Below are 27,562 nucleotides of genomic sequence, written 5' to 3'. Positions count from 1 at the left end.
CTTCGTGTGTTAAAGGTGTGATGGAATGAGCTCTGTGATGTCAGAGGTCTGTATGTGTCGCATGAGGCACAGAAAAACTAGCGTAATTGCTGCTTCTTCATTCGTTTTCGGAATGGCTGTTTAGGCAGGCTGATTTTTTTGTCTTGTAGTGATTTAAAACAATGAAGCAGCGATTATGTTGCAGTTCTTTTTATAACTTGTGTGACCTGTGCATCACAGTGAGCAGTGTGCATCACATCCATCGTTCAGCTTTCAAAACAAGTGCCAAACAGCATGAGAGAGAATTTAAATTAAAAATTGTTTTGTTATCGTAGGAAATTACTATTTATAATCCATGTATACAATGCCTTGAGCATCATACCAATTATACACAGGCACATGCATGTGCCTCAAAATTAGGTGTCTATAGTCCCTTAAAATAAGCAAAAGAAAGCAACAGATAAAGATGTAGGCTTTTTTTTTATATGTGTGTGTGTGCTTCCAAGCTACCGTGTTTCCTGGCTGCTGCATTTTTTTTACCTCTTGATTTCATGGAAAAAATATGTTCTACTGTACTTGTATCTATCCTTTGAGTTGTTTTTCTTGTAGGTATTTTTAAATAATTATAATACATTTTAAAGCATGCAAGTAGTGTGTAGATGAGCTTGTGTGCATGAATTCTGTGCTTGAAATTGGGGCACAAAGTAGGAATATAATGGAACTTTTGTACAGTAAGAAGCCGGGCATCAAATTGTTTTACTGGAAAGGTGAAAGAAAATAATGATGATCTGAAAGGACTGGAAATAAACTGTAATGTTGCAAATCTTTTTGCTTCAGGATTGGCTGCGTATAGCATTTGAATTGTGTAATCTTTTTTGGGATTTATAACTATCGCTCACCTTGGCACGAAGTTCGACAGTTCTTTTCACTCTTGCTAACCTTTTCTTCTTTTTTTTTTTTGCCAGATGCGTGACAATCTTGGCATCACAGAGGACAACATGACCACACCACCTCCTCCAGCACTCATTCCGCCTCTTCTACTGATTGCACCTTGGCTTTTTGAGGTAAATATGCACATTCAATGCGGTTTCAGCATGTATATCACTGATATTGTCAGCTGTGGGCAGTATGAAATTCAGTAAGACCTCCTCCTTTGCAGACGGTTACAGTGCAGCAAAGAAAAACTTTGTCTTGGAGCTCGCCTCTTGTGCTGTTTAACACATGTTGCATGCATATTTTGACTTTTTTTGCGGTTATATATTGCCATATATCAGCATGGTAGGAAAAGCGGGACCGTGGGAAAACTGTGCAAAATGCTAGGTTGCACTTGCCGCAAGCATATTAAATAGAATCATTTGGTGCAGCATTGTCACTGGGAGTGGTGAACACTCAGAACTTTGCCTTGACATGAAACATGCTAGGGGAAAGGGGAGGTAATCTCATTCAGAAGCACTAAATGTGGGAAGTGTGTGACTCGTAGCAACACCAGTTATGTAACAGTGCAATAAGGTGAGGCTGAATCACAGCCATGCAGCGTTGGCTGTAGTACATGTAAGAAAACAACAGTCTGCTGCGGCGATCCTTAGGCCAGTTTGAACTGCGGAGCCATTGTAGAAACTGAGTCAAGTTGGCAGCGAGAAATAATAATAGCAATGGTGGTTGATGGGAGTATGATGGTGCCCTCAGCGATGGAAGAGGAGAGTTCTCTGTCTCCGGGTGGGGCACTCATTGGGCACTGCCCCATATCAGTACCACCATTTTGATGCAATCTACGCATTAGGACTGCTGGTGAAATTGCATCGTGTGGAGTAGTTCATGGCGGCTTTACTAGTATGGTAGGTGTGCACTAACTGAGATGTTCGCAATAAGTCTGTGCTTTGTAGCTGGTAACTTTACACGATCAATGCTGCTCAGCCTTGGGTGTCCTACGGACCAATCGCAGTAAAAGTGCTACATACTTCCCTGAGCGCAGCTCTTGACCATGTTTTCACTCTATTTTTTCTATAAGCAGTGTGCGCAAAAGAAGTAAGGGGTTGTAAAGTTTTCAGCCTAGGAAATGCCAACAGCTTTCGAAAGGTGCCGAGGAATTCCTGCCTGCATGCATGAAGAAAGGAGCAAGCAGACACATGGCACCTCAAAAAATGCCCAAGTTCGAATAATAATGGCGGCCTTTACAATGAAACGGTCGGCAGGGAACAGCTGTAGTGTTATTAGTGCCAAAATGATGGGGGGGTGGGGAGTTGATGCATGCATGGAACCTCGGGGTTCTGTGGAACCCAGTTTGAGAACAATTTGGCCTAAACAATAGATCCTTATATCCATTATCTCACTCTAGGCAACGGGTCTGCCCGAGGGCTTTGAGAAGGGAAAGCTGTTGGCGCTGCGACTGCTCTGCTGGTTGACGGTACGGCGCCACGACATTCCTCTCTCCTTCGACTACCTTGCCCGTTTCTACCGGGTGCTGCACACAGGGCTGCTGGGGGAGGACCAGGTGAGCACTGGCTTGACTGCCATTCAAACTCTGTTCAAACTCTGCAATTGAATTTGTATGGTGGCCACCTAATGTCTGACTCCGTTTTGACGGATGCTTATGGCATTGTTGAAATGTGGCGGGCAATAAAAGAAAGTAAACCTTGGGAGTTAGGGAAGAAACTGGGGTTACTGACAGCCTAGTTAGAATCGAGAAGAGGAAATGGACGCGGGCAGGGTATGTTAACAAAGAGAAAGTAACTGATGGTCTGTTCGGGTAACACAGTGGATTCCAAAAGCAAAAGTAGCTGGAAACATTGGTTCAGCTATGTGGATGAGGTTGTTAAACTTGCAGGAATAGGGTGGCCACAGCTGGCACAGGGCACGGTCGGGTTGGCGATGGTCATCATCATCGTCATTTATTGTTACATTAAAGATCTCATCGTGGACATTACATAAGGTCATACTATCTTCTGGACTACTGGATGAACAGCTATCACTCACCAAGTGGTTAGTGAGCAGGAGGGAGTGCTTTGCATTTATTTACTCCTTGAAGCAATTGTGCTTGTCCGTGTAGTGTGAAAAGAATTTGCTTGCACTGTGGCAGCAGAATTGAATAATTTGTAATCATTAAGTACATGAATTCTGTAACTGAAGGCATATTGGATACTTTAAAACCTACCTTTGATCTGATGCCAGAACGATGGGTTACTGAGCTACTCAAGTTTTATGAAATATTTGTACAAGAATAGCCAGGTGTAATTTGCATGTCTGCCCCTTAAAACTTTGTTTTTCTATGTCTGTTGAGATTCACAGTGTATTTAGAGCTTGCTTGGAAATGCACGCATCACTGCAGTCTTTTCAAATGATGGGTTTCCTTTGCAAACTTGCCAGTCCCCGGCGTAATGTCACTGGTCGTCACTGTGAGTGCTCTGACTGTTCCCTGCAGAAGGTGATCAACGCCATAGTCAAGTACTGTGGGACCAAATTTTTTGCCAGCAGTCTGCCTGGCCACACTTTGCTGCTGCTCAACTTCATTCATGGTGCCAGCTCCATCGTCAATTCCAATGCCATCAAAGGGGTGAGCGGAGCTTGCACGCTGACCACCAGCTTTTGCATTAAGTATAATCATGTTGGAGCTACAAAAACAATACTATACTTCAGTGATGAAGTGTCGTGTGACTGGCAGGCTGATATTTCAGCAGTTTTGATGTCTCACAAATGTAGCGTAATGCAGAAAAAGGTGGTGTGTGTGGAAAATGTGTGAACTATGCATAGCACAAGCTACTTCACAACTTTGCAAGACTCATTTGTCTTCTAGTCTTCATATTTATAGGAGTGGCTACTATGAATCCAGCACATTTATTGCATTTCTTTTTTTAATTGGAACAGTCTTATAGTAATGCAAGTACATATTTAGCTTTTCACTGCAGAACGGGATATCAAAACTAGCTTTTTTGTTTTGTTTATTTGGTATCATGAAAATCTTTGTTGGCATAAAATAGCAGCCTTACAAAACATGTAACCTTACAGGAAACATGGAATTAAGCTGAATGTATAATTGAAAATGCAATTTTTACTTTACTCTTTCCACTAAGGTTTTGCTGTAAACATGTTATAGGGTGCTGGGGAAATGTGTTGTGGCATGCATTTTTACTTTCTGGGAAATCTCTGGTTTCCTCCTATTTCTTTGTTTTCTCATTTTTCTGCGTAATAATGGTCGCAGATGCCACGCGTCGAAGCTGTGACATTGCTCGGCAGCCTCGTTTGCTTCCCGAATGTCTACAGGGAGCTGCACGTGTTGCAGTGCTCCGGTTCAGAGCCTCCGACATTGGCACCTCTCGCAGACGTCAAGGTACACCAGCGTCTTCCTTCACCCTTTTGCGTAGCCTTTTGTTTCCTTCATCTGTGCTTTGTCTTTCCTTCTTTTTTTTGCCTTGATCAGGCATAGCTTGGAGTCTACTTCCACTTGTAAGGCTCCATCTTCATCCTAGCGGCTGTAGCAGTTGCTTTGCCTCTGGTGGGAGCAGGATGCAATAGTTAACTGTTCCATAAGCGAGGCTAAAATGACTTCATGCTGTCAAAAACACGTACTTAGGCTGTTTTTAAAATTAGCGCATTAGCCATGCATCTTGGAGTGTCACATTTTTTTTCTATATGTCTACACGTCGAAACGGAGGGTTGAAGCGCAGAGGGACGTAGGGATGCTTCATGCCCCATCTGCCCTTGAGTTCATTTCGCAGTCAGTTAGAGCACAGAGGTCCTCATGTGTTCATAACATTGATTGTTCATATCATTCATATCAATTTTTCGTAAAAATGATTGTTCTGCTGCAGCTGTCATTAAGAATGTTTTGTCTGCCTAGCTCATGGCTTATTTAAGCTACCATGTGCCATTTGTCTCCGATTTTATAAATCATTTGTACCCATACATGTCTCTCAAGTTGGTTGCTGCCTTAAAGGGCCACTGTCCAGGGAAGGCCCTTTTAAGCAAAGGAGCCCAGTGTTTCGATCAGGTACCGGAGATAGTCTGTGCAAAATGCTACAATGACACGCGCGCCGCAAAGCATCGAAAATACAATTCAAAGCTCTCTCATGCTCTCCTCCGGGAAGCCAGATGCCCGTTTCCTGCGCTGGCCCGACGGGCCACAGCAATGACGTACGTACCACGAATGATGTCCATTGGTCCGTCTCGCTGACTGACGGGAGAGGGATGGGTGTCTACCGCTCGCAGCGCGCTTTTCCCTAGCCACGGCCAGACTGAATCCAGCGGCGCGCGCTCCCTCGACCGTTTTTCTTTTCTTTTTTTTTTTTGCGCTCGCAGAGAGCCACGCCCCACCTCCCGCCAAACGCGGAGGAGGAAGGGGAATTTGTATTGCGGAGGCTAGACGACCTCGGGCAGGAGAGTGAAAAACCTTTGCGAGGGAACGGAAGGAGAGAGGCATGACAGAATCGGGTGATTGCGGTGGCTGTAACTGCGTTATTAGTTACTCTTTTCAAAAACATTTTGCGGCCTTGCGTTCTAGGGGCGAAGTCTCACAGTCACCGGGGAAGAAAATATTTTCGACCGGAGGGTGGACAGTGGGCCTTTAAGTCCATCGACATGCAGATTGTTTCTTCAGTAAAAACTTCTATTTAAGAGACACTGCCACAAACAATGAATTTTGTTTAATTTGCAGTATTCGGTAAGTTACAGCATCAAGTTTTACATTGCCTTTCTGTTTCCTTAGGATCTTATCGTAGACCTGCTCTTGAGAGCTGGGAAGACAGATCCGGATGGAGTGGCAAGGTTAGTAGGAAACCTGTGCTTTGTTATTGCCCATTTACATGCATAAGTGTTGAGTGGGAAAATAGTCAAATTCTCTGGCTAATTGGGACTTGTTCCGTATGCACCAGTTTTAGTGCCGTTTCATTGCTTCTGGCTTCTAGCGAAATGTTGGGGCTACGGGCAAAAATATAAAGAGTAACTGTGAAGACTAGTAATTTTTTTTCTTTTTTCATTTTTGATGTCTGGAGCAATACAGTCAGTGCAAAATAATTGTGGGAACATGAGTAGAGGCCGTTGTCTCACTTGCTTCTGTCATGTTTTACATATGCCTAGCAGTGGGCTTAATTCCTTCTTATTGCAAGATCAACTCTATCCACCACTTCATTTCGTAAGCTTAGCTGTCCCATAATTTGTTTTGCTTCATTTCAGTGGCTTAGTAGTTACCCTGAAGCAATCAAAGTGTAGTCGTAAAAGTCATTCACGATTATTTGAGTATACTCTCAGCCTCTAGTAGGCATCATTACTGGAATGAACGTCTATCTCAGTGTCTACTTAGATGGGGTTTGTTGTCTGCTTCAAATCTTGGTGATATTTTGGCGTCTTGTAACTGCTTTCTCTTATGCAAGCCTCGCACACCTGTGTGAATGCACGTGTTTTGTACGCATGGTAGAAACGGTCTCGATTGTGATCCCAGGTGCACGGCGCTCAGTGCCCTGGGTATTTTTGCCTACGGAGAACTGACACACCGGATAGGACACCCCAAGGTTCGGGAGGCTATTGGTGTCTTGCTTCTGTCTATAAGGGTAAGCCCTCTTTCCTGGTATCTTCATTTTTTCATTTGTGGAATCTGCTGACATCAAGGAGATTTCAATAAATTTGTGATGAGGGTGGAGGCAACGTCATCTCAAATAGAGATAGAGAAGTTGAATGCTGCTCTTTCTCTCGATAAAAATGTTATGAATAAATTAACAGGGAGGCTCTGTACTGCCAGAAATAAAAACTCAGTCAATCTAGTTCTCGCATGATGGAATATATAGTGCACTGCGTGTGGGTGGAGAGTTTTGCGGCTTTTGCTTCTGGTAGTATTCGGCCAGCGCTCTGTGGTGGAAAAAGTATTTCTCTTGCCTTCCCGATTATACGAGACTTTTACGATGCTCAAAAAGAAAATTTTATCATCGGGACTCGCAGGACATCATTTGCTCCGATCCGAAAAAAATTCTGGAAACTTCTAACTCCCGTCTTTGCATATTATCTCATTGGTTAACAATGCCAGCTCCGAGCTTCCTTCAGACCAAAGAAGTGAGGTAATGGAGTTTAATGAAGCCTTAGTTTTCTTTTGTTTTCACTAATGAACCTACTTTAAACATCCCTCCCTTATTCAGTTTTCCATTTTCACAGATGCCGCCTATTGCTATCACTTCCAAAGGTATTGCTAATCTCATTGATAAGTTTAAGGTTTAAAGTGCTCCTGGACCGGATAACATACCATCTAAGATATTGAAATGCATCAAGGACCGTTCAAGTGAGATTTTGCAGATAATTTTCATGCAGTCGATTACTACCGGCTCAATTCCAGACGACTGGAAGCTGAGTAGGGCAGTTACGGTTTTTAAGGCAGGTAACCGTTTCGATCCTTCCACCTACCATTGCCTGCAAATTACTAGAGCACATTATATAAGCACAAGTAGCATCTCACCTTGATTCCAACTGCTCCTTTTTTAGAGCACAGCTCTTTGGTGCCCATTCCTGGGTTTCGCGGTGGCATCGGTGTCGTCGGCATCATAACCAGTTCCGCCCCCTTTCAGCCTCCCAGTTTGAGCCGGCGATTCGGCAACCGGAGCCTCACAGGAAGAGGAAGGGGTACACTCAGCGGCGAACGATGGGGGCAGGAGCGCGCGCAGCAAAGCAACCGGAGAACACGAGAAAAGGAGGGGGCGGGGGGGTAGGGTCGCCGGAGGCAGTGCTAGCAGTGATTTCGCTGATGTCGCTGGCGACTCAAGACAACGTGCTGCATAGAACGTCGTCGCCATCATGCAGAAAGAGAAGGAGCTGATGACTTGCACTCAAATTTCGCATTAGGAAGTGGCGTAATCGCAGGCAATGCTTTTTCAAACCAGCACGGCTTCAGATCTGGTTATTCATGCAAAACCCAACTTTTCCATTTCACTACCGATCTTAACCTAAATTTAGATTCTTCATTTCAGACTGACGTCAAATATCGAGACTTTTCGAAATCTTTCAATTGTGTACCCCATCAGAGCCTTTTAGCCAAACCTTGCAGCTTGTGTCTTGATCCTCTGAAAGTAGCATGGATTCATTGTTTCATAACCGGTCGCCGTCAATTCACTGCTATGGATTCTGATATTTCTCCTGCAAATCATGCCTGACCAGTAGGTTATGACCAAAAAAAGATATACCTGTGGTCTTAGTGAATGGCAAATTATCAATTGCTCGTACAGCTCTCTTTTTTTGCAGTGTGAATATTTTTGCAGTATTGTTAGACGTAGTTGTTCCCCAGACCAGCTAGCAGTATTGTTTGTATGAGAATATTACTATGGCAAGAACTCATTTTTGAAAATTGTTATTCTTTGCAAGAGTTATCTTTTTTTTTGCCTGAAATTTGGCCTTTGTGTTTCTAATTACCTGATAATGCATGTGCATAACTTAGCTTTGACATGTGATCACAGAGGTGGTCATGTGGTCATGGGTAAGTACTAGTCACTGGTGATCGCATTTTGTTTGTGGCAAGGCAAAATCCACAGAGTCATGTACTGAAATTTCGATACTCACTGAAGAACCTCATGGGATGGGAGTTAACGTTGCATCCTCAAATTTGATGCCCCACACAGCCCTCCATATAGCTTTGGGGTATCTGAGATCCTTGAATTCCACATGTTTAGATTTTCACTGTATTCTCTGTGCAGCATCAGAATCACGCGATTGCACAAGTTGCTGGCGACATGCTGCGATTGTTGTGTGACCATGCTGCCTACCTCAGCAGCCATACAGACAATGTTGCCAGTATTGTTGTCGAGGTAAGTGGACTGTGACCATCATTTCCTTCCTGCTGTGTGGCTGTCTGTTCTTGTGCTGTAAGGTTGATTTTTGTACCAGCATTTTTGGCAGCAGCATGCTTCTGTAAGATAGCGAGGAGGACTGGCATGCATGTATCTTCAGCTTCGTCTATAGTCGTTGCATTACAGTCTGAATTTCAGAGTTGGCACAGAAAGTGATAATTCAGTCACAAGCTTGGTACAGTTACTTTTAAGTTTGCTTCTCCAGAATTTGAAGAACAGCAGTCAATTAAAAACCTAATAAATTGGGCTACATTTTTTTTTTCTTCTTTCAAAAGTATGTGAGAGTCACTGCATAACATTGTCTACATGGCAGCCTTTCATAATGACATCAAGCGGATTGATGCTATTACATGTGTCCCTGATCCGTAGAGGCCCAAAGTAACTGCTCCAGCAAATTTTTATGAAATATGCAAGCGTGGAATATGTGTTGAACGTGTTTATTATTCTATTGTATACAGATAGGCACTCAGCAGATTAATGTACACCCTGCATTAAAATGTAAAAGGCCTTGCAACTTTGGCTAGGGACAGGTACGCAGGGCTTCTTGGAGGTCCTCTGGAAAGAGAGTGTCTTCTTGCAGAAGTGTCATGTTCAAAACTTCACCCTGTCATTAGCTCTGTGGAAAAAGAAAGCTTGCTTCCTTTTCCCTTGCTTCAAGTCAGCAACGTGTTCTTTTCCTGTTCCCCCAGGTGATAGCATCTACCATTCACAATCTGCTTCCTACTGATGATTCCGACGTCAAGGAAGAGAACAAAAAGGTGATTGCTTTGTTTCTTGGTTGTTTAAATGTTTACATTGGTTCTTCCAGTTGCTTTTGAGAAGTCTTAAATGAATGGGGTAAGTGATATGCTGTTGTGGTTATTGATTTTTTTACTCATTTAAGTCATCACTTCCTGGGTGGGCTGTTCCATGCTTGTGGTGGGGTTAGTTCTTTAGGCAAAGCCATCTCGTTTACTTTAACCGATCAGTTAGGGCTCCTGTGCAAATTCTTCTGATGTAGACTTACAATCACAGGTTCAGCTCAGAACTGTCTAAATTAGGCTGCAACTAGGAGGCTTGCAGGGCAAGATAAATTGGGACCACAGAAGTTCACTTATGTTCCACAGCATAGCATTTTCTCAATTTTGATACGCAAGAGGTGACGGTGTTGTGAACGAGAAGAAAACTGTTGTTGAATCACTTGAAATGGCAAAGGGTTCTGGGGATGATGCAGCTCTTGCTCGTCTGTTTCAGCTGGTGCTGTCACTTCTCTTCTGTCTGGCTGACTGGTGTATGAACATCCCACTGCGTGCCTTGACGACTCCACAGTCAGAGGGCTGTTCTCCACTCCTGTCCACCTTGAACGTGAGTCTCCGAGTTGAACATAGTTTCGGCTTCGTACACTGCCAAGCTTGCATCTTAACTCCTGTGGAGGACAAGATGCCCGAGAAATTTTCATCTTATTATTGCCGTTTTGTGGGACATCTGGCCAACCAGAGCTCTTCGCTTCTTTTCGCTGTGGCGGCTTTGTAGGAAAGTTTTCCAGAGTTAGCAATGCAGTACTGCATCCAGGTGATTTTGGAAATGTGTAGAAAAAGCTACTGCAGTCAGATGACCTTGACAAGGGCACAAGCCACCCGTTAGCAGGTCCCCTCCATAGTGTGGACAGAATTAAGGAATAGTACTCTGTCTGGTGGAGCAAAACAGTCACATTTGCGCTGCATGACAAAAGGAAAATGTGGTGATATCTTTATATGTGAAACAACCTAATCTTAGCTGTCTAAAAATGAACGAAGAGCAAGCACAAGCCATATACTAAAGAAAGAACGAAGGAAAGGTCATCAGGTGTATCGTGTAGCTGTTTATTAGAGTTGTATGCCATGACCAGAAACTTCCCATTAGTCACGCCTGATAAATGAATGTGATCCAGGTGGTATTTTCAGTGTACGAGGTTGTTGTTGGGAATGTCTTACTTATAGAAGTGAGATCCAGATGCGTCCGTGGGTCATACGACCTTGAACGCGGGCCCTCGTGGTGAGGTAGGGCTCGATTACAGCTGTCGTTACCAACTTGCCTCAAACTCATGCGATAACTTACAGCTTCATTATAATGGTGCCATATCATGACGGTTAACTGAACCGAGGCGTCCAAACGAGTTCTGCTGTGAAGTGAGCCATCTAGCTGGCACTGAGCGGTGTTGGCAGAATGAAGTGATATGCATAATTGCAGGTGTTGGACCACATCTTGACTGGCAAGAGCCCACTGCTGCGGCCTGATGTTCTGTCACTGCTGCAAACGCTCTGCCCAACCATCGTTCTAGCTGACCTCGAGCCACAGCCGGGCGAAATCCCAGCCAAACCCCCTCACTCGGGTCACTCGACGGGAGGTGGCAAGATTGCTCGCTCTATAGCAAGCTTCGTGCCGCCTGCCATCCTTCAGAATGACTTCCGAAAAAGTGGCAACGTGAAGCTGGCAGCCAGAATGGTTTGTTTGTAATATTTCTAGAGTGAAAGTGGTTATAGAATTGATGTAAACCTGAAGTCCTGCATTGTATCCCAGAATCTATAGCATTAGTTGCCCTTAATTGTGGTGTTAATTGAATTAATTTCACTCGCTTGAATTCACATTGAATTAAACATAAACCAAACTGGCATAGTTAGAGAGGGAGATCCCTTTTTCCACTTTTTGGGCAGGAGAGGGAGAGGCCAGGAGGTGGAAGCATCTCAAAGGTGTCGATCCTAGACAGAGGAGATTCCAATGTGAGTGCAGGAATGTGCAAGCTGAGGGTGGTTGCCACGGCAGTAACACAGCAAATGGCCACCATGGAAGGTTGACATACTTCACAATGATGAGACTGGGTGGAAGGGGGAGACAGCCAGGAGCGGAAAGCATGCGATGTGATTCGGCTCATTTTAGCGATCACAAAGCTTTTGTCCTGTGTTGCATAAAGAAGTAATTGTTTCTGATAAATGTGTGTTGCTGAATGGATGAACCAAAACGGCTCTCCCTGATTAATGAGACGAGCACAACTATCTTAATCTGACCATTTCTTGTTTTAGTGCAGAGTTCTCAGAGGCAGTTTTTCTTCAGCTGTTCTGAAGCAGTTTTGTCGAAACAGAGGTGAAATTATTTTTGGAAAGGAACATGTTTGGAGCCATCGAAGTCATACCAAAGCATCAAGATGGACGACTACAAAGTTTATGCTTAGCATACTAAGTAGGATGACGTTTCAGAAGGTGTTGTGAATAGACTTGTTAATTTTAAATGTTTAAATGTCTTTTTTCTTTCTGGATCTTTTACATACTTCTGAACTCTTGAAGTTGCAGACTCAGTTGCCAACCTGAGCAGCTGCATTTCAATGAAAATGAAAGTTTTTGTTCATGTACAGAGATTTTATTATTAATTTTAAGACTCTGGAGTATATCTTCACTTCACTGCAGTGTCTATCATAGCCTATGGTGCAGGCTTGAGTCATGAAAGCTGTCATTTTCTTTTTACATCTCTCAGGTCCTGAGTCACCTGCTTCACCAGCTTGGCCATTTCCCGATGGGCTTGGGCGCGGCGCAGCTTACCAGTCTAGTAATGGAACAGGACGATGTGCCCGCACTCCGTGACAGCGAGCTCTCCAAGGAAGTCTTCTCAGCACCCAACATTCAGCTCTTTGTCCTCAACAACATGTCCATTGTGTCACTTGTTGAGATTCCTGCTGAGGTATGTGAAGCGCATGTTTTGGAGAGTTGGATAAAGAAATACATGATTTGCTTTTTTGATTTAAGGGTCTGTCCTGCTTTCAAACCTTTTGCTGGGACTCTGACTAAAAGCATAACTTTGACTATGCAGCAATTCGAAATTGGCAAGTGTGCTTCAAAACCACATTGTAACGCTTAGAGACAATATTCGCACAGCAATTACTTAGTTTCGCTAGATATGTATTAGTTTGTTACTATACTTTTTTGCAATTATTAATTATGGACTCACAGAATTCTGATGAATTTTGTTCGATGATGACCGATTCTGGTAGCTGGGTAGAAAGGAAAACCTAATTGCTAGTGAAACTATTAGAATATGGATTGATTATGCAACTGAACTAATGATAAAAATTGTAATAGGGTTAAGAGAAGCCAGCTAAGTTTGGAAAGCTATGATGCCTTTACACCTGGAATAAAGGGCAGCCTGAAAAAAGAAATTAATTTTCTCAGGCTTGCTAAAGCGATTGGCTTTAGTGTGATCTACAGGTTACTTTAGCAGTTCTTGGAACATGAAAATATCAAAGAGCCTGTCTTCTCGCTATTCTAAGCATACACCCACGAACTTGAGGGCGTGTTCGTCACAACTTGCACATTGGAAACCTTCAAAAACTTCTGCAGGCATTTTTGCATGTTACATGACGCTGTTATCTTTACTTGTCTTCAGTTCACGTGAGTTTAGGGCCTAATTTTTATATACATATCTTCTAAAAGCACTTTTAGAGTGGTAAACTGATAGTGATGGTTAGGAAAGGCTGGGAAGTGATATTGATTCTTCAAAGAAGGTAGAGGGCAATGTACGTTTTTAAAATTAGACTCGTTGTTTGCGTCTGTTGAGATGCAGAAGAACCTCATTGATACGTTTGCACGATTTCCTGTTTCATACGCTCAAAATCGCAGGCAGTAAAACAACGAGCACTGGTGACATGAAAAACTGCTCAGCGGTGCTCACCGCCATGGTTGCTTTCCTGCGGTGCCAAAATGCAAAGGGGTGAAGCATCAAAGAAAGCCAGCGAGCCAACATCGGAAGTGCCCGTTCCCGTGAAAACATGACTTCATTAGGATATGCGCGGTGGCTTCCTTGAGATGCTTTAGGGGGCATAGGGGTGAACCATTTGATAAACACAACTATTTACTTGCATACAAGCTGGCCGGTTCTGGGGGTCACAGGATGAGCATAAGCACAGCGACTGATAGCCATTGCGCTGGCTTCTTCACATATCACTGTTGTAAGAGGGCAAAGCATTTGGGCACAAACAAGGAAGCCATCCTGGCTCGTCTTTGTCTTCTACAAACCAGCTGGATTTGTTACTAAATCTTTTACGCGCTCAGGACAATGCAGAGACTGAATTCTGCGAGAGCTAAAAAAGGAGCTGTGCACATGTGAGGTCTATAAATGCTAATCTGCACTTATATGCAGTGAAAGTTTCAATTCTGAATGCCTTTGTACCTCATTCAGCAGTTAAATTTTTCAAAATCAGGCAATTCGGATCATACGTTTTCCCAGATAATACCTCCCCTCCCCCCCTCCTCATTTTTAAAGAATAATGTATCAACAAGGTTTTACTTACTTTTTTTCTCCTGTACTCGAACCTGGCTACAGCCTTTGCTTTGTAAGATATGGTGGTTTATCCTCTTTGTAGCTCGTAAATTAGTCCAAATTTGCCTACTGTGGTAGCAGAGTTTCTTGTTCACAAGTCATCACTGAAAGTATATTCGTGCATTGCAGCTTACATAACACTTGATGTGTGAGATGGTGTCCAACACTGTAACTGCAGTGACATGGCTGGATCGGTGATAAGTTCCAGTCTGTGTCCCATGAGCAGAGGGCAATTGTGGCTACGAAGTACTTAAAGAGCATGGATAAATAAATGTGGTGCTTGTCACTTTTGTCCTTTCTGTGCTCAGGAGACTTCAGGGGGTGCAGCAAGTGTAGGCCTGACCACAGGAAAGTCACAGGTGCGGGCCATTGTGCGCGACCTGAGTGGCAAGTTTTCCTGGGATTGCCTGACACTCTATGGCCCTCAAGGTTGCCGGGCAGGCTCTTATCCACCTGGTAAGGTTTTTGTCCTTCTCAAAATGGGGAAAAATTGGTGCAGTAACGAAAAACCTCGCTTGCAGTTCTGTTGCATCCCTAGCCTTCTTGGTTAGCTGTGCCGTATACAGTGCTTGGGACTCTTATTGATGCTTACAAACAGAGGAGAATTCCAGCTCTTGTCCTTTTTGCTTGGACAGAAACACGCGCACATGGAAACTCGAATCTAGTATGTGGTACCTGTGCACGTCTTCATTGGTGCATGATGTGGACCAAGATTTGGCAGTGCCCTCATTCTCAGAATTCCTGCACATCATCGCTCCTACTTTAACGACAGACGTGTGTCCTCATTGGGCACACTTCTTTTGTCATTCCTAGTCAGTTGCTGCAGATAGGCAATAAAAAGATTTGCAGTTAAGGCAAACCAGATGTGAATGCATTGAAAAAATGGTATTAGAACAGTGCAATGTGTATGAATGGTGTATTAAGTGGGACATGAAAATCAATTATGAAAAGTCAATGTCTCTGGCAGTGTTTCTGTACGTAATTAATAACATTGAAATAAAGCAATCCAGTAAATTAAAATATTTAGTGTTACAATTTCCCATGATTTGAGTTGGGAGTGATCACGTACAAAACACCTGTGGAGCAGCTCAAAGAAAGATTCTTACGATGAAACTTGACAGATGCACCACTGGATGTGAAATTAAAAGCATATAAATCAATAGTAAGGTCAAGTCTGGTATAATTTGGGACCCAAACCAAAAATATCTCGTACACGAACTTGGACTTATTCAGAGATGAGCAGTGAGGTTTATATTTTCCTGTTACCGAAGATCCAAGTCTATAACAGAACTTCTTTCACTAGCTCAACTACAAACTTTGGCAACTCGCAGAAAAGTTGCTATGCTCAAATTCTTTTATCAGCTTTACCACAACAACTTAACGTGGATTCCAGCTTGTACTTGTGGCCACCCGGAAGACTGTCATCCTGTACTAACCACCCCTTTTCAGTTATGTCTTATGTGTCTAGAGTCGACGTTCATAAGTTTTCGTTTCTGCCTAAAACAATTGTTGAATCGAATAACCTTGACAGACATGTATTTGACAGAGCTTGTTCTTTAGAAACCTTGAGAAAAGATGTTGGAACTGTGTTGCACTGATAAATGTACCCTTACCACTCTGTAATAGTATGAAAGGGCTAACAGTATTTGTAAATAAATAAATAAATAAATAAATTAATTAATTAATTGGTTAGCCTTGCCTGTATGGAGTGCTATGTGTTGTTGTGGTAGCCAGGTGACATTATTGTACTTGATAGCCATTAGCCGTTTAGTTTTTGGTGTTTCTACACTCCTCTGTGTATAAATAGTATCACTCAAGCGCTTGAAACGAGAGACAAAAATTATAAAGCATTAATACATTACTATAGATTATATGCAAGGTCCACCACATCTTCAAGTCATTTAAGAACATGTAGCTAATTAAGTAGTTGAAGTCCATGCTATGGTTTTCACTGAATGTGAGGAAACTTGAAGCACTGGTTGATATTGAATCACTCATCACCCCCCCCCCCCCCTCTCTCTCTCTCTCTCTCCAAAAGAAGAAAAAAAGAAAATTTTGATCTGTAGTCGTATACCATTTGAGGATGCAGTGATGAATGCTCCTAAAGGGATAAAGGAAGCCCTCTAGTCAACGATGTAGACTAATTTTCATGATGTTGCGGTTCATCTAATATCACGGAGGCCTCTTTTAGTCACCTACAATGTCATGCATTGTCCTGATTCATTGTCCTCATAGCGTCTACATGTGTGAACTGCGACCTCACACACACTTCTAATTGTCCTCTAAACGACTATGTAATGCTTGCATTTTACAGCCACCTGGAAAACTATTGCGGGGATGCTTTAAAAAGCCTGTCTGTATTCCCAGGCATCAGCAACATATCTGTCATACCAGTGCCGTAGCCAGAAATTTTTTTCGGGGTCTGTTATACATCGCTGGTCTAAAATGGATGAACAAAAGGCCATAAGGAGGTGGGTAAGGGGGGACACAGAGCTCAGAAAATCCTCCTTCCCTCCCAGCTACGCCATTATGTCATATTTTATAGAAACAAATATAGTGCACGAGGAGTGCATCATACTTTTAGGTAACAGGGCTTTATTGGCAGTCACGAGGTTGCAAGAAACCCGCACACAAGTTGTGACAAGTTCAGGTTGAAAGAGTCATTCTGCTGGAGTTGCCAATTGACCCTTGCTCTGTATGTACAGGCCCTGTCCCTGACCCGTGCCTCCACTACACAACCCACCGGGGTCGGCTACTGGACCACATGGAGCAACAGCGCTGTCAGGCTGATGCAGCTGCTCGAGAATCGGGGCGTCGGAGTCCCCTACATCGGCCACCTGACCAGCTGCCACTGCTGGAAAACACCCAGGACAACTATGACAACCTTGATGATGTGAGTGCCTCAAAGGGTTGCTTTCACATAGTTCGCATGGGAAAAAATAGTTATAATTGTGGATTGGGGAGACATTTTGGGGGTGCTCTGAAATATTTCAGGCAGCCTGGAGGGGTTCTTCAGCATGCACAGATATTGTAGGTATTTTGCTTTCATCAAAATACGGCCTCCGTGCACAGTTGGCCATTTTTTTAACAGCTGTTCATTTTCCCATAGGGAAAAAAAATATCAACCGAGAATGATGTGGTTGTGGGTGCTCCGCAATGTTTGTATGCATCTATATGTGCAGCTGCTGCAGTACATAGGCCACACAAGCCCCGAGTGTGTGCAGCTGCCCTGTCAGCGGCTCAACTCAGCCCCCAAGGCGACCGACGAGGTTGCGGGCATCCGCGAGGCTGAGACCGTCCACCTGCTGCTCAACCAGCATTCCCAGGAGGGACAGCACACGGCACAGGGTGCCTACAGCCCAGAGTGAGTATGCCAATTATTAGTATGCAACATACCACCACCAGATGGCGCAACATAACCTACCTAATTTTTTGGTCTAATTCGGGGGACCCCGTTGATCGATACAAAGGGACCAGACTCATCATCATCTTCTGAGGATTTTCCCTGTTTCACTCAGTGCGACTACTCTTGCACAATGCAACATGCAGCAGCTTATGCCAGCCTCTGCAAGTCAACCATCCACATGGCATAGTCACACATGCAAAAACCAACACTGATGGCACCTCGAGGAACCTGTGTTTGTGACACGAAATGCAGTGTAACACAAGAATAAAAGAAGAATGATGATACGGCACACTCAGTCAACATCATTTGTTTCGTAGAGTTTAAGAATGTTAAGAGAGCCCTTTATACGGAAAATTGCTGTCTCCTGACAGGATGCTGGCAAGGGCCTCTACGCCGCCCAACCCAACCGAGCCACTGTCACCGTTCCAGTACTCACGGCTGCTTCTGGAAAACTTCAACTTCTTCTCATGGGAAAAAAGGTGATGGAAACTTCCGACTCGCTGATGCCCTTGCATGTGTTTGGTTCATGCTTTAATTTCTTTATCTTGAAGTGTGCAACATTTAGCTCATTTTCTCTTGGTTCACTTGCTCAACAAAAATTTTTAACTTGGAGTTTTCTACGATGACTGTCCGTACCTCTGCAGAGTCTTGCAAATTTTTCGATTCCCATCTTGTCACCGTATGTCACAGTTGTTCCAGTTTTTCCATCCTGCATATTGAATTTCATATCATTGTTCCATGTCGACTGTTCCTGGCAAACATTGTGCCATTACCTTGCTGATTTAATGGGCTGCTGCTCCATGTTTTTACGCTAACTATTCTCTTTAATAGCTTCTTCCTCTTTGTGATTAGTGTACCTTCCTACTACCTGATCATTTCTGTCCTTCATTGATATTGTCACAGTCAGTGGCATTGATATTGTCAATGCTTAGCATAAAAATCTCTTTCTCTACACACAAGCCTCCCTTTTCTTTCTTTTGCCTCACCAAATCCTCGCTGGGTATAATCCTGGCCACAGTGTTGATAGGGGTGCATAATGAGGCCCCATGTATTGTGCAATGCCAAGTGTTTAAAGAACCCCTTAGGGTCAGAATTATGGGGTACCTTCTGCTATAGCGTCCCTCGTGGCTTGAATCGCTTTGGGACATTTGGCTACGTTAGCCAGACCAACCAGACCTTGCTTTCTACTCTGTTTTTGAGTTATCGAAGTTTGATGTTGCCCAGTAGCTCACAAAATGATTGGCAGTCATCAGATGAAGTTCAATCATCAGCTGTCAGATTTATTGAAGAAAGAGTCAGTTGGCACCTCTGTGCCGATGCACAAACTAAAGTAACTTCAATTCTCTAACACTAACCAGATATTTTCTATAGCAATGCATGGCACTATGTCTTCCTGCTCTCCAGAAGTTGTAGAGGAGACAGCAGGCAGCAATTCCTTTGGCGGCATTTTGGTGCTGATAGGCTGTAGTAGGTAATAGTTGTATAAATCAAAACAGTCAGTTTTTTTCTTTGCCATTATTCCTCTCAAGAATCTCGTGTACTGGAGGATATAGTCTGAACCTGTAATGCCTATGTATTCAGTACTGACATTATCAAATGAGAGAAAAAAATAATTTTTTTTGTTCTGGTTAGCTTTTATACTGATATATGGAACCATTTAGCACTGTCCATTCAATTGTACATGCACTTCGGTCATGGTACTGGAGTGATAGAGCTATACGTTTGGCTTTGTTTTTTGTTTTTTATAGTGTTCTGTTTCAGATTTTTTTTACATTATAAGACTGCTGTTGCAGCCGCATGCACATGCTTTTGTCTTGTTGCAGGCCAAAATTTGACCTTGTGAAGAAGAACGAGAAGCTGCTGCGAGAGCTGCGGAACCTTGACAACCAAATATGGTATGTCAACCAGTTGTTTATTCATTTTACTTGCTTATTATGATCCCTACTGGGAGCATAATAAGCCCGGTTATGCAAACAAAAGGTTTGTTATGCTTAAGTAATTATGCTGTATTGCTAAGCCTGGTTAGACTCTTATAGACCTGAACCTAGTTTACAGAGCAGAAGCTTGATTAAGCATGGTCATACACAGTTTACTATGGTTTAACTCCTCCATGGTTGTCTGTGAACCTCGAGGACACCACAGCCAGTTCCAAACGACACGAAGGTATCAAGGGCATTTTGAAGTGTGTGGTCCCAGGAGACAAGCCAGATGGGCAATGGTGGCAATGGAGAGGAAGGGTAGGCAGCGGACTGGAAGGCAGCGTGACATTGTGTCGGGCAGTGTTGTATATGTACCTGTATGAATAGAATTTGCCAGGTGTGTAAAGAAACAGCAGCAGCAAGTGTGCCAAATAGAAGAAGAAGCAAAGCAGCAACAGACTAGCAACCACAATGCTAGTGATGTATGGGCCACACTCCGCTCACTGCTCATGATGCATTCTACGCAACTGCCTATCGCAACATTTGTGATGCGAGGGCAGTGTGCAATGCCTGCAGGTGTGCTTACAGCTCCTGTGTGCATATCAATCTGTAATGGTGCTGCAGAGTGTTGGGAATGTCCAAACTTCTGCCCATCGTGCACGATATGCTTTGGCCAGGAAAATTTATACGATACAGAAATTCATATCAGCTGTGAGCAGATCACAGACACTCTCGTGTATGAACACTTTGATCTGATCATATTTATTATGTCAGTTTTATTTTTGCTTTGCATAAACGTTATTGCCAGCTGCATGACTTTCAGTTGTGACTGTGCATCTGTGTGCACCTTAATATGGCTTCATCACTGTCATTGCAGCCGTGAAACGCACAAAATGGCTGTGATCTATGTGGCGGAGGGCCAAGAGGACAAGAACTCCATATTCATGAACAGTAGTGGAAGCCGTGCCTTTGAAGAGTTTGTCGCAGGCCTTGGCTGGGAGGTGAGGTGCCACACTTTACTTCTTTTGCATTGAGATTTTAGCTTCGGATTTTCCTTTGCATTTGCTTTTAGTAAACATACTCATTAAATCAGCATTCCGTGATAAGTGGCAGCATGCCTTTCTCCGATAGCTGTGACGGGCCGTAATTGCTCCAGCTTCAGGAAGTGTTTTTTCTTTTCTTTTTTTTTTCTGAAACTTTACCTTTGAAGTCTCTTTCACTTATTTATTTTCATTTATTTATGTATTTTCTTTTTTTATTTTATGCATGCTGTCTTGGACAGAGTTTATTCATTGCACTTCGAGCAGTGCACAGTTTTGAGTTTGAAGGTTGTTTGCTTTATTCTATAGCAGCAGAACTGTGGCCCCATTAGCATTGTCCAAGGTGGTTCTCTTCAGAGGTAATTAATATTCCCAATTGCAAAACTTTTCATAGGGTCCATGTATCAAAAAACAGCGGTCTGAGTCGTCCAAAATTTGGGTGTTCTGTCGTGACGTGCTCGACGGCTAAAGTTGTGGGGATTCACAATCCCCTTCCTCCATTGTAACGCCCGCGCGTAATTAACACGCGTGATTACGCGCGCTGGCAGAGAGGTTGGCGGAGGAGAGGGCATGCTGGCCACCCCCCGCCGCCTCCCGGGCCCTGCGGCGACGCTGCCGCGGGCTTCCCTCTTTCCTGCCGGCGTAACCGGGAGACCTCCTCTCCCGTTCCGTGTCGAGGAGCGCGACTGCAGCAACTCGCTGGGGTTCTTCGGCGAATGGGCGCGCACGCGCGCGGTTCATGATTTCCGCCGAGGAGACCACCGCCGTCACCGAGAATCGCCCGCTGACCGTAGGCACCGCAACGGGATGCGAGCGAGAAGCTGTGTCAGGTGAGCAGACACTTCCTCTCACCTACTTGACGCGCTTCCCTATTAGGTGGTTGTTATTTCACCCCCGTACGCGGCTTCCGCTCGCTACACGGTGGTTGTTCTTAATTGCTATTCCTTTGCCGTGTACTCGAGCAGTGCAATAAACTTTGTTCGAGTACGTAACTCGGTGTTTGTCCCCTCTGGCCCGAACCCGCCGCAGTGGCGATTTCTCGCACCGCGGGTTGGGGGTCACAGCTCTGTCTGCTAGGGCTGGCACGTCGGGGCTAGAAGGCGACCGTAGCGTCTAGTCCCCCCGTGGCGCATTCTCTCTTACGAGAATTGAACACCCCCATATTTTGGCGCCCGAACGTGGGGCCAGAGGTGTGACAAATCGAGTGTCTGTGTGTGTACGACGCCAAAAATATGGGGGTGTTACTCCCGCAAGAATGTGCCACGAGGGGACTAGATGCTACAGTCGCCTTCTAGCCCCGACGTGCCAGCCCTAGCAGACAGAGCTGTGACCCCCAACCCGCGGTGCGAGAAATCGCCACTGCGGCGGGTTCGGGCCAGAGGGGACAAACACCGAGTTGCGTACTCGAACAAGAGTTTATTGCACTGCTCGAGTACACGGCAAAGGAACAGCAATTAAGAACAACCACCGTGTAGCGAGCGAAAGCCGCGTACGGGGGTGAAATAACAACCACCTAATAGGGAAGCGCGTCAAGTAGGTGAGAGGAAGTGTCTGCTCACCTGACACAGCTTCTCGCTCACATCCCGTTGCGGTGCCTACGGTCAGTGTGCGATTCTCGGTGACGGCGGTGGTCTCCTCGGCGGAAATCATGAACCGCGCGCGTGCGCGCCCATTCGCCGAAGAACCCCAGCGAGTTGCTGCAGTCGCGCTCCTCGACACGGAACGGGAGAGGAGGTCTCCCGGTTACGCCGGCAGGAAAGAGGGAAGCCCGCGGCAGCGTCGCCGCAGGGCCCGGGAGGCGGCGGGGGGTGGCCAGCATGCCCTCTCCTCCGCCAACCTCTCTGCCAGCGCGCGTAATCACGCGTGTTAATTACGCGCGGGCGTTACAATGGAGGAAGGGGATTGTGAATCCCCACATCCCCCCCTCCTTAAAACCGCCGTACGGCTAAAAGTAGTCACGTTCACCGAGGGATATATCGAGGGGGCCGGCTAAACGCCGTTTAACTTTTAAACCAAAAGAAAACCATTTAAACCCAAAGAAAAGTGCCAATATACAAAAAGTTGCAGACAGCTCACAGCCACGGGTATCGGAGGGGGAGGCAAGGCCGACGACCACAGGAGACGACCTTGGAGCCGGGGGCACACGTGCGGCGGCCGCAGGTCCCGCTTCTTCACCGTCACTCGGCCAGGCTTGGAAGTGTCGATGGCTGCAGGCCTGCTACTGCATTCATCGTCGGTCAGCCAGGGCAGCCTGCCGGGGAACGGTTAGGAACTGCGTCTTCGCGTTGCGTAGCATGCTGCAGGCCCCCCTCAGCGGGTCGTCCGCTCGCTCCCGGTCGGCCTCTTTTCCCTCCGTCGTTGACGCCGCCGATGGCGAGGGCAGCGGGGCGCCAAGCTGCTCCTGCTGGTGAAGCCACGGCCGCGAGCACCGAACGGCGCCGAGGCGGGCTCTTTGCTGCAGCTTTCGTCGTGCTGGACGCAGGGGCCTGTTCCACGAACTCCGGCTGGCTCGCTCCGTAGCCGACCGGAAACCGTTTGTCTTGGCCCGGTTGACGGTGACAGCAGGCTCTGGCTACGGGAACGCCACTCCTTGGACGGCCTGCTCCTCGATGCTGCAACGGTCGTCGTGGCCTCCGCCGGCTCCCCTCCTTGCTGGCTGCAATGCTGTCTTTTCCCTAGTTACATTTTTTTTTTCTTTTTCAAATCTACCCCCGCTCGATCTTTTCCAAGAGAAAGCGCGTGCTTGCTCTGGAAGTAAAATGCGCTGAATATTAACAGAGCGTCCCATCTATATTCAGCACAAGAAATTACTCCCTGCGCATTGGTCAGAGTTAGTCTGCCGTGGGCGCAAGTCGTAACGAGGCGCGATGCTCGAGATCCCAAGCCTTGCCTCTCGCTGCAGCTGCCTGCTGGTGGGGGAGTGCGTCCTCCTCGGGCCACGCAGCGGGGCTCGGATTGCGGTGCGCTTTGTGTAAAGTCTAGCTCCGCCATCTTTGCTTGCAGCTCTGTCGCGCGTCGGCGTGTGCCCAACGCAGCAACCGTGGCGTTGTTGCGAACTTATAGAGCAAGTTTTACCCATTCGACAACGTCACCATGCACATCACTAGGCAGCGAAATGACGCAACTTGAAGAAAAGTCTTAGGGCCGTTCGCATGCTCAGCGATGCACACATCGTGCGATATAGCTCGTATCAGCGTGGCGTGACCAACCTCGAAGGACTCATGTGTATCCTTCGCGTGGGGAAAGGATTGCGCAAGGTGCTATAGTACTGACGGCAGGGATCCAACGCGCTCACAGCAATACAAGCTGTGTAGCGCCCGCACAGGCAGCAATACCAGCGTGCCCTTATGTGCGCCGCGGCCGCGCCGCTCGGCTCCCGGAGCCCGTCGAACACTGGTCGACAAAATAAAAGAAAAAAACAGGATCCTACCGCTTTCCTAAAGCTCCCTTAAGGCTGACTAGGCTCCCCACTGCACTGATGGAATTAAAACGGTCAGCACTTAAACTCGGAGAAGCCGGGTAGGCCGGCACTTCTCTGAGGCTGCGAGCTATCGCGACGAACTGGCTAACGGGCGCGGCAGAAAGGATAGTAATAACACTTCTCATGCCTTCAACGTGCGCGTGCAAAAGTACATACGCTACAACGTTGACCGTCCTCCCGTAGAGCATGGTAAGTCAAAACACTACGAGAGAATGCCCATCACACCAGCATCCGCGCGTCACCCTGCTACAGAGCGGTGGAGTCGTGTGAGATGACATCCTGCCCTCGCAGAAAATTACAAGATTACAGTGGCTAGCGTCAGCTCCTGATCTCTCGCAATAATAACAGTTAAGGTGGTTTTGCTTGCTTGCCATTGTGCAATCACCACTGCAGTATTAGAAGATACTGAAAAGTCAGTCCTGCTCACTGCCATGGCTAGTCTATGTGTGGCGTCGTACACACACAGACACTCGATTTGTCACACCTCTGGCCCCACGTTGGGCGCCAAAATATGGGGGTGTTCATTCTCGTAAGAGATTGCGCCACGGGGGGCTAGACGCTAGAGTCGCCTTCTAGCCCCGACGTGCCAGCCCTAGCAGACAGAGCTGTGACCCCCAACCCGCGGTGCGAGAAATCGCCACTGCGGCGGGTTCGGGCCAGAGGGGACAAACACGAGTTGCGTACTCGAACAAGAGTTTATTACACTGCTCGAGTACACGGCAAGAGAATAGCAATTAAGAACAACCACCGTGTAGCGAGCGAAAGCCGCGTACGGGGGTGAAATAACAACCACCTAATAGGGAAGCGCGTCAAGTAGGTGAGAGGAAGTGTCTGCTCACCTGACACAGCTTCTCGCTCACATCCCGTTGCGGTGCCTACGGTCAGTGTGCGATTCTCGGTGACGGCGGTGGTCTCCTCGGCGGAAATCATGAACCGCGCGCGTGCGCGCCCATTCGCCGAAGAAGACGAGCGAGTTGCTGCAGTCGCGCTTCTCGACACGGAACGGGAGAGGAGGTCTCCCGGTTACGCCGGCAGGAAAGAGGGAAGCCCGCGGCAGCGTCGCCGCAGTCCCGGGAGGCGGCGGGGGGTGGCCAGCATGCCCTCTCCTCCGCCAACCTCTCTGCCAGCGCGCGTAATCACGCGTGTTAATTACGCGCGGGCGTTACAATGGAGGAAGGGGATTGTGAATCCCCACAAAGTAAACTGTGTCCGTGTTACAAACTTTGAGATTATTGATCAAAGCTCAACGACCCAGCAGCAAAGTCAGTTGAAAGATACAGATAAATTAAGAGTAAAAAAAAAGAAGAGTGAAAAGGAACACTTTTCATAAAACAATGGCGACAATAGACAGTAGTTTTTATTGTCCACTTCTAGTTGGCATCACTATCTGTAAGCATCTAAAAAGTGTCTGCTAACACGTTGGTTGCTTTTCGAAATGGAGTTTCCCAACTAGTGTTGTAATCAAAGCACTCCGGTTCTCCCATCTTCAACAGCCCTGTTTATTATTTTATACTCTTGCATAACTATCTACAATTGTGATTCTATTCGTTTTTGCTTTGAAATCCGTATACTGTATGTACCACTGATGTGTAATATGTGAATGGTCCCATTACTTAGGTGGACCTGGAGTTGCACACTGGTTACAACGGAGGCCTCGAAACCAACAAGAGTACGGGCAGTACAGCGCCGTACTATGCCACTTCATTCATGGAAGTGCTCTTTCACGTGTCCACCCGAATTCCTGCCATTGAGAAAGACTCCATCACGAAAAAGGTGTTCTTCACAGCTTTCCTTCTGTTTTCTTCGGTACCGTAAAGTAAGCAATTGATTTTTTTGGACTGTATAGGGAGAGCAAAGAAGTCCTAAGAAATTGGGCAGCACAAGAAATCAAATTTCGTCATAAAAGTCACCTTATGTCATTTTCTACTTGCTGGTGTTGTGGAAAAAGGAATCTGCAATATTAAGGCGAAAGTGTTTGTAGGCTCATGGGTGTGTGCAGAAAGTGTCCGTCTGCGGAGGGTGTCGCACCATCCCTATCCAAGAACGTGATTTATAAGTAAAAGAATCGTTTTATGAGGTAGAGAATCGAAAAATGCCTCTTGCTTGTGTATGCAAAATTTCATCGATGTAAAATAATTAGTTAAATAATTAGAACCAAAAAATCAATTCGATGTCGATATAATGTGCAGATGTGAAAACAGCCACGAATGTCGAAATTGTGCAAAATATGTAAAAAGCTTTTAACAAAAAAAAAAAAGCTTTAATCTGTCCTCATCATTGCATTGCAACATCGAAAGCTGTTGGTCAAGAGTAAAGATAGAAGAAAGTAGCAAAAGAGAAAAGTAAAAAGTACAAAGTTGAAATAGCCATTGACGTCAGTATAGTGTGCAGAACAGCCACGGACATTGATATTGTGCAAAAAAACATGCAAAAACATTGCAAAGCTTTAATGTCGGGCCTCTCGAAAATAGAGTAAAAGAGGAAAAAAGTTGTTAAAGAGAAAAAACAGTAAAAAAGAGATAACAAACAACAAAAAATGTATAAAGAGTAAAAAGAAGAAAAAGAGGGAAAAATGCAAATGAGGGGAAAAAACGGCAAATTAGTGCAACCATTGCTGGAAAGGCTTTAGCCTTACCGCACGTAAGAGAGATTTAAGTGCCTCCAACAAATTTTGTGCACATTCTGATACTTCGCATGATGCAAAATCTCTCCGCAATTTGTGTGCCTTGACGAGTTGACAACTGATTTCATAATCTTGGCATTTGATGACTATCGGTGCATCTCAGACGCATGTGTGGGTAGGGAAAAAGTGCAAGCATGGTAGTGAACCCACCACTCCTTTTTCAGCCCTACGGAAGTTCTAAAACGAAAAGGTGAAGATTGTAATAAAGATAAGGCAGAACGGACAGACAGCTGAAGCGAGCACTCAGTTTGCGTAGACCTTTGTTTTATACGGCCTATAGTGGCTTATGTATATAATCAGATATGTTTTGCCTGTCATCAGAATGCAAGTTTTGAAGGTGTTGTTGGGGCTCCCTTTTAACTTGAATTCTGCTTTGGTCATTAAGTAACGAGGTTTTACTACACACATAATTGAAAGAGGTAGGGTCGGATGTATTAAACATGGACATATTGACTTATTGTCTGTGCTATTAGATTTCTTACCTTAGTTTTCTGCTACAGCTGCACAGTTGTTTGTTCCACCTGATAATTCCGTCGACAAACAGGTTGAAAGAGTGCATAACTAGGTATTTTTCACACATTTTCACTTGCCGTAGGTGTGAGTGGGCGTGCTGGGTTATTGAATATGCCCCATATTGCTGCTGACAAAAGCATTTTTGTTTACAAACACGATGCCTGTGCATATGGCTGCATGGCTTTTGACAATGCTAGTGCGGCAAGTGTGAATGAGGTACTCTAAAAATCAATCGATCAGTTGCAATGCATCCAGTATATCTGGTTCTCTTCTACATCAGCTATATAAGGAATGTTGCGGTGTGCAAAAACGTCTGAAATATTCAAACGTGGCTGAAATATCAGGCAAGGTTAATCAAACTGAGACACAGTTTTTAAAGCAAAACTAATATTTCATTAGCGGT

The 27,562-nt window shown here is 45.3% G+C and overlaps 1 protein-coding gene across 3 annotated transcripts in view; it reads left to right on the top strand.

Annotated features, from left to right (window-relative positions):
* The window catches only part of LOC146175568 (ral GTPase-activating protein subunit alpha-1), an 83,397-nt gene that overhangs the window by 44,144 nt on the left and 11,691 nt on the right, over positions 1-27,562 (top strand). For all 3 annotated transcript variants that reach the window (XM_084581960.1, XM_084581961.1, XM_084581959.1), the window contains 18 exons: positions 945-1,043; positions 2,315-2,470; positions 3,398-3,529; positions 4,175-4,303; positions 5,678-5,736; positions 6,410-6,518; positions 8,640-8,750; positions 9,482-9,550; positions 10,026-10,136; positions 11,001-11,255; positions 12,279-12,482; positions 14,426-14,573; positions 16,823-17,010; positions 17,300-17,481; positions 17,895-18,002; positions 19,347-19,418; positions 20,320-20,443; positions 25,581-25,736. In XM_084581960.1, coding sequence (XP_084438086.1) covers positions 945-1,043; positions 2,315-2,470; positions 3,398-3,529; positions 4,175-4,303; positions 5,678-5,736; positions 6,410-6,518; positions 8,640-8,750; positions 9,482-9,550; positions 10,026-10,136; positions 11,001-11,255; positions 12,279-12,482; positions 14,426-14,573; positions 16,823-17,010; positions 17,300-17,481; positions 17,895-18,002; positions 19,347-19,418; positions 20,320-20,443; positions 25,581-25,736 — 2,412 coding nt within the window. The remainder of the gene's footprint in view (positions 1-944; positions 1,044-2,314; positions 2,471-3,397; positions 3,530-4,174; positions 4,304-5,677; positions 5,737-6,409; positions 6,519-8,639; positions 8,751-9,481; positions 9,551-10,025; positions 10,137-11,000; positions 11,256-12,278; positions 12,483-14,425; positions 14,574-16,822; positions 17,011-17,299; positions 17,482-17,894; positions 18,003-19,346; positions 19,419-20,319; positions 20,444-25,580; positions 25,737-27,562) is intronic.

This window comes from Amblyomma maculatum, chromosome 10, assembly GCF_055883805.1.
Source record: "Amblyomma maculatum isolate TAMU_Amacu chromosome 10, ASM5588380v1, whole genome shotgun sequence".
NCBI classification, from domain to species: Eukaryota; Metazoa; Arthropoda; class Arachnida; order Ixodida; family Ixodidae; genus Amblyomma; species Amblyomma maculatum.
Note: the sequence above shows the minus strand (reverse complement) of the source record. Positions and strands in the feature narration are given on the sequence as shown.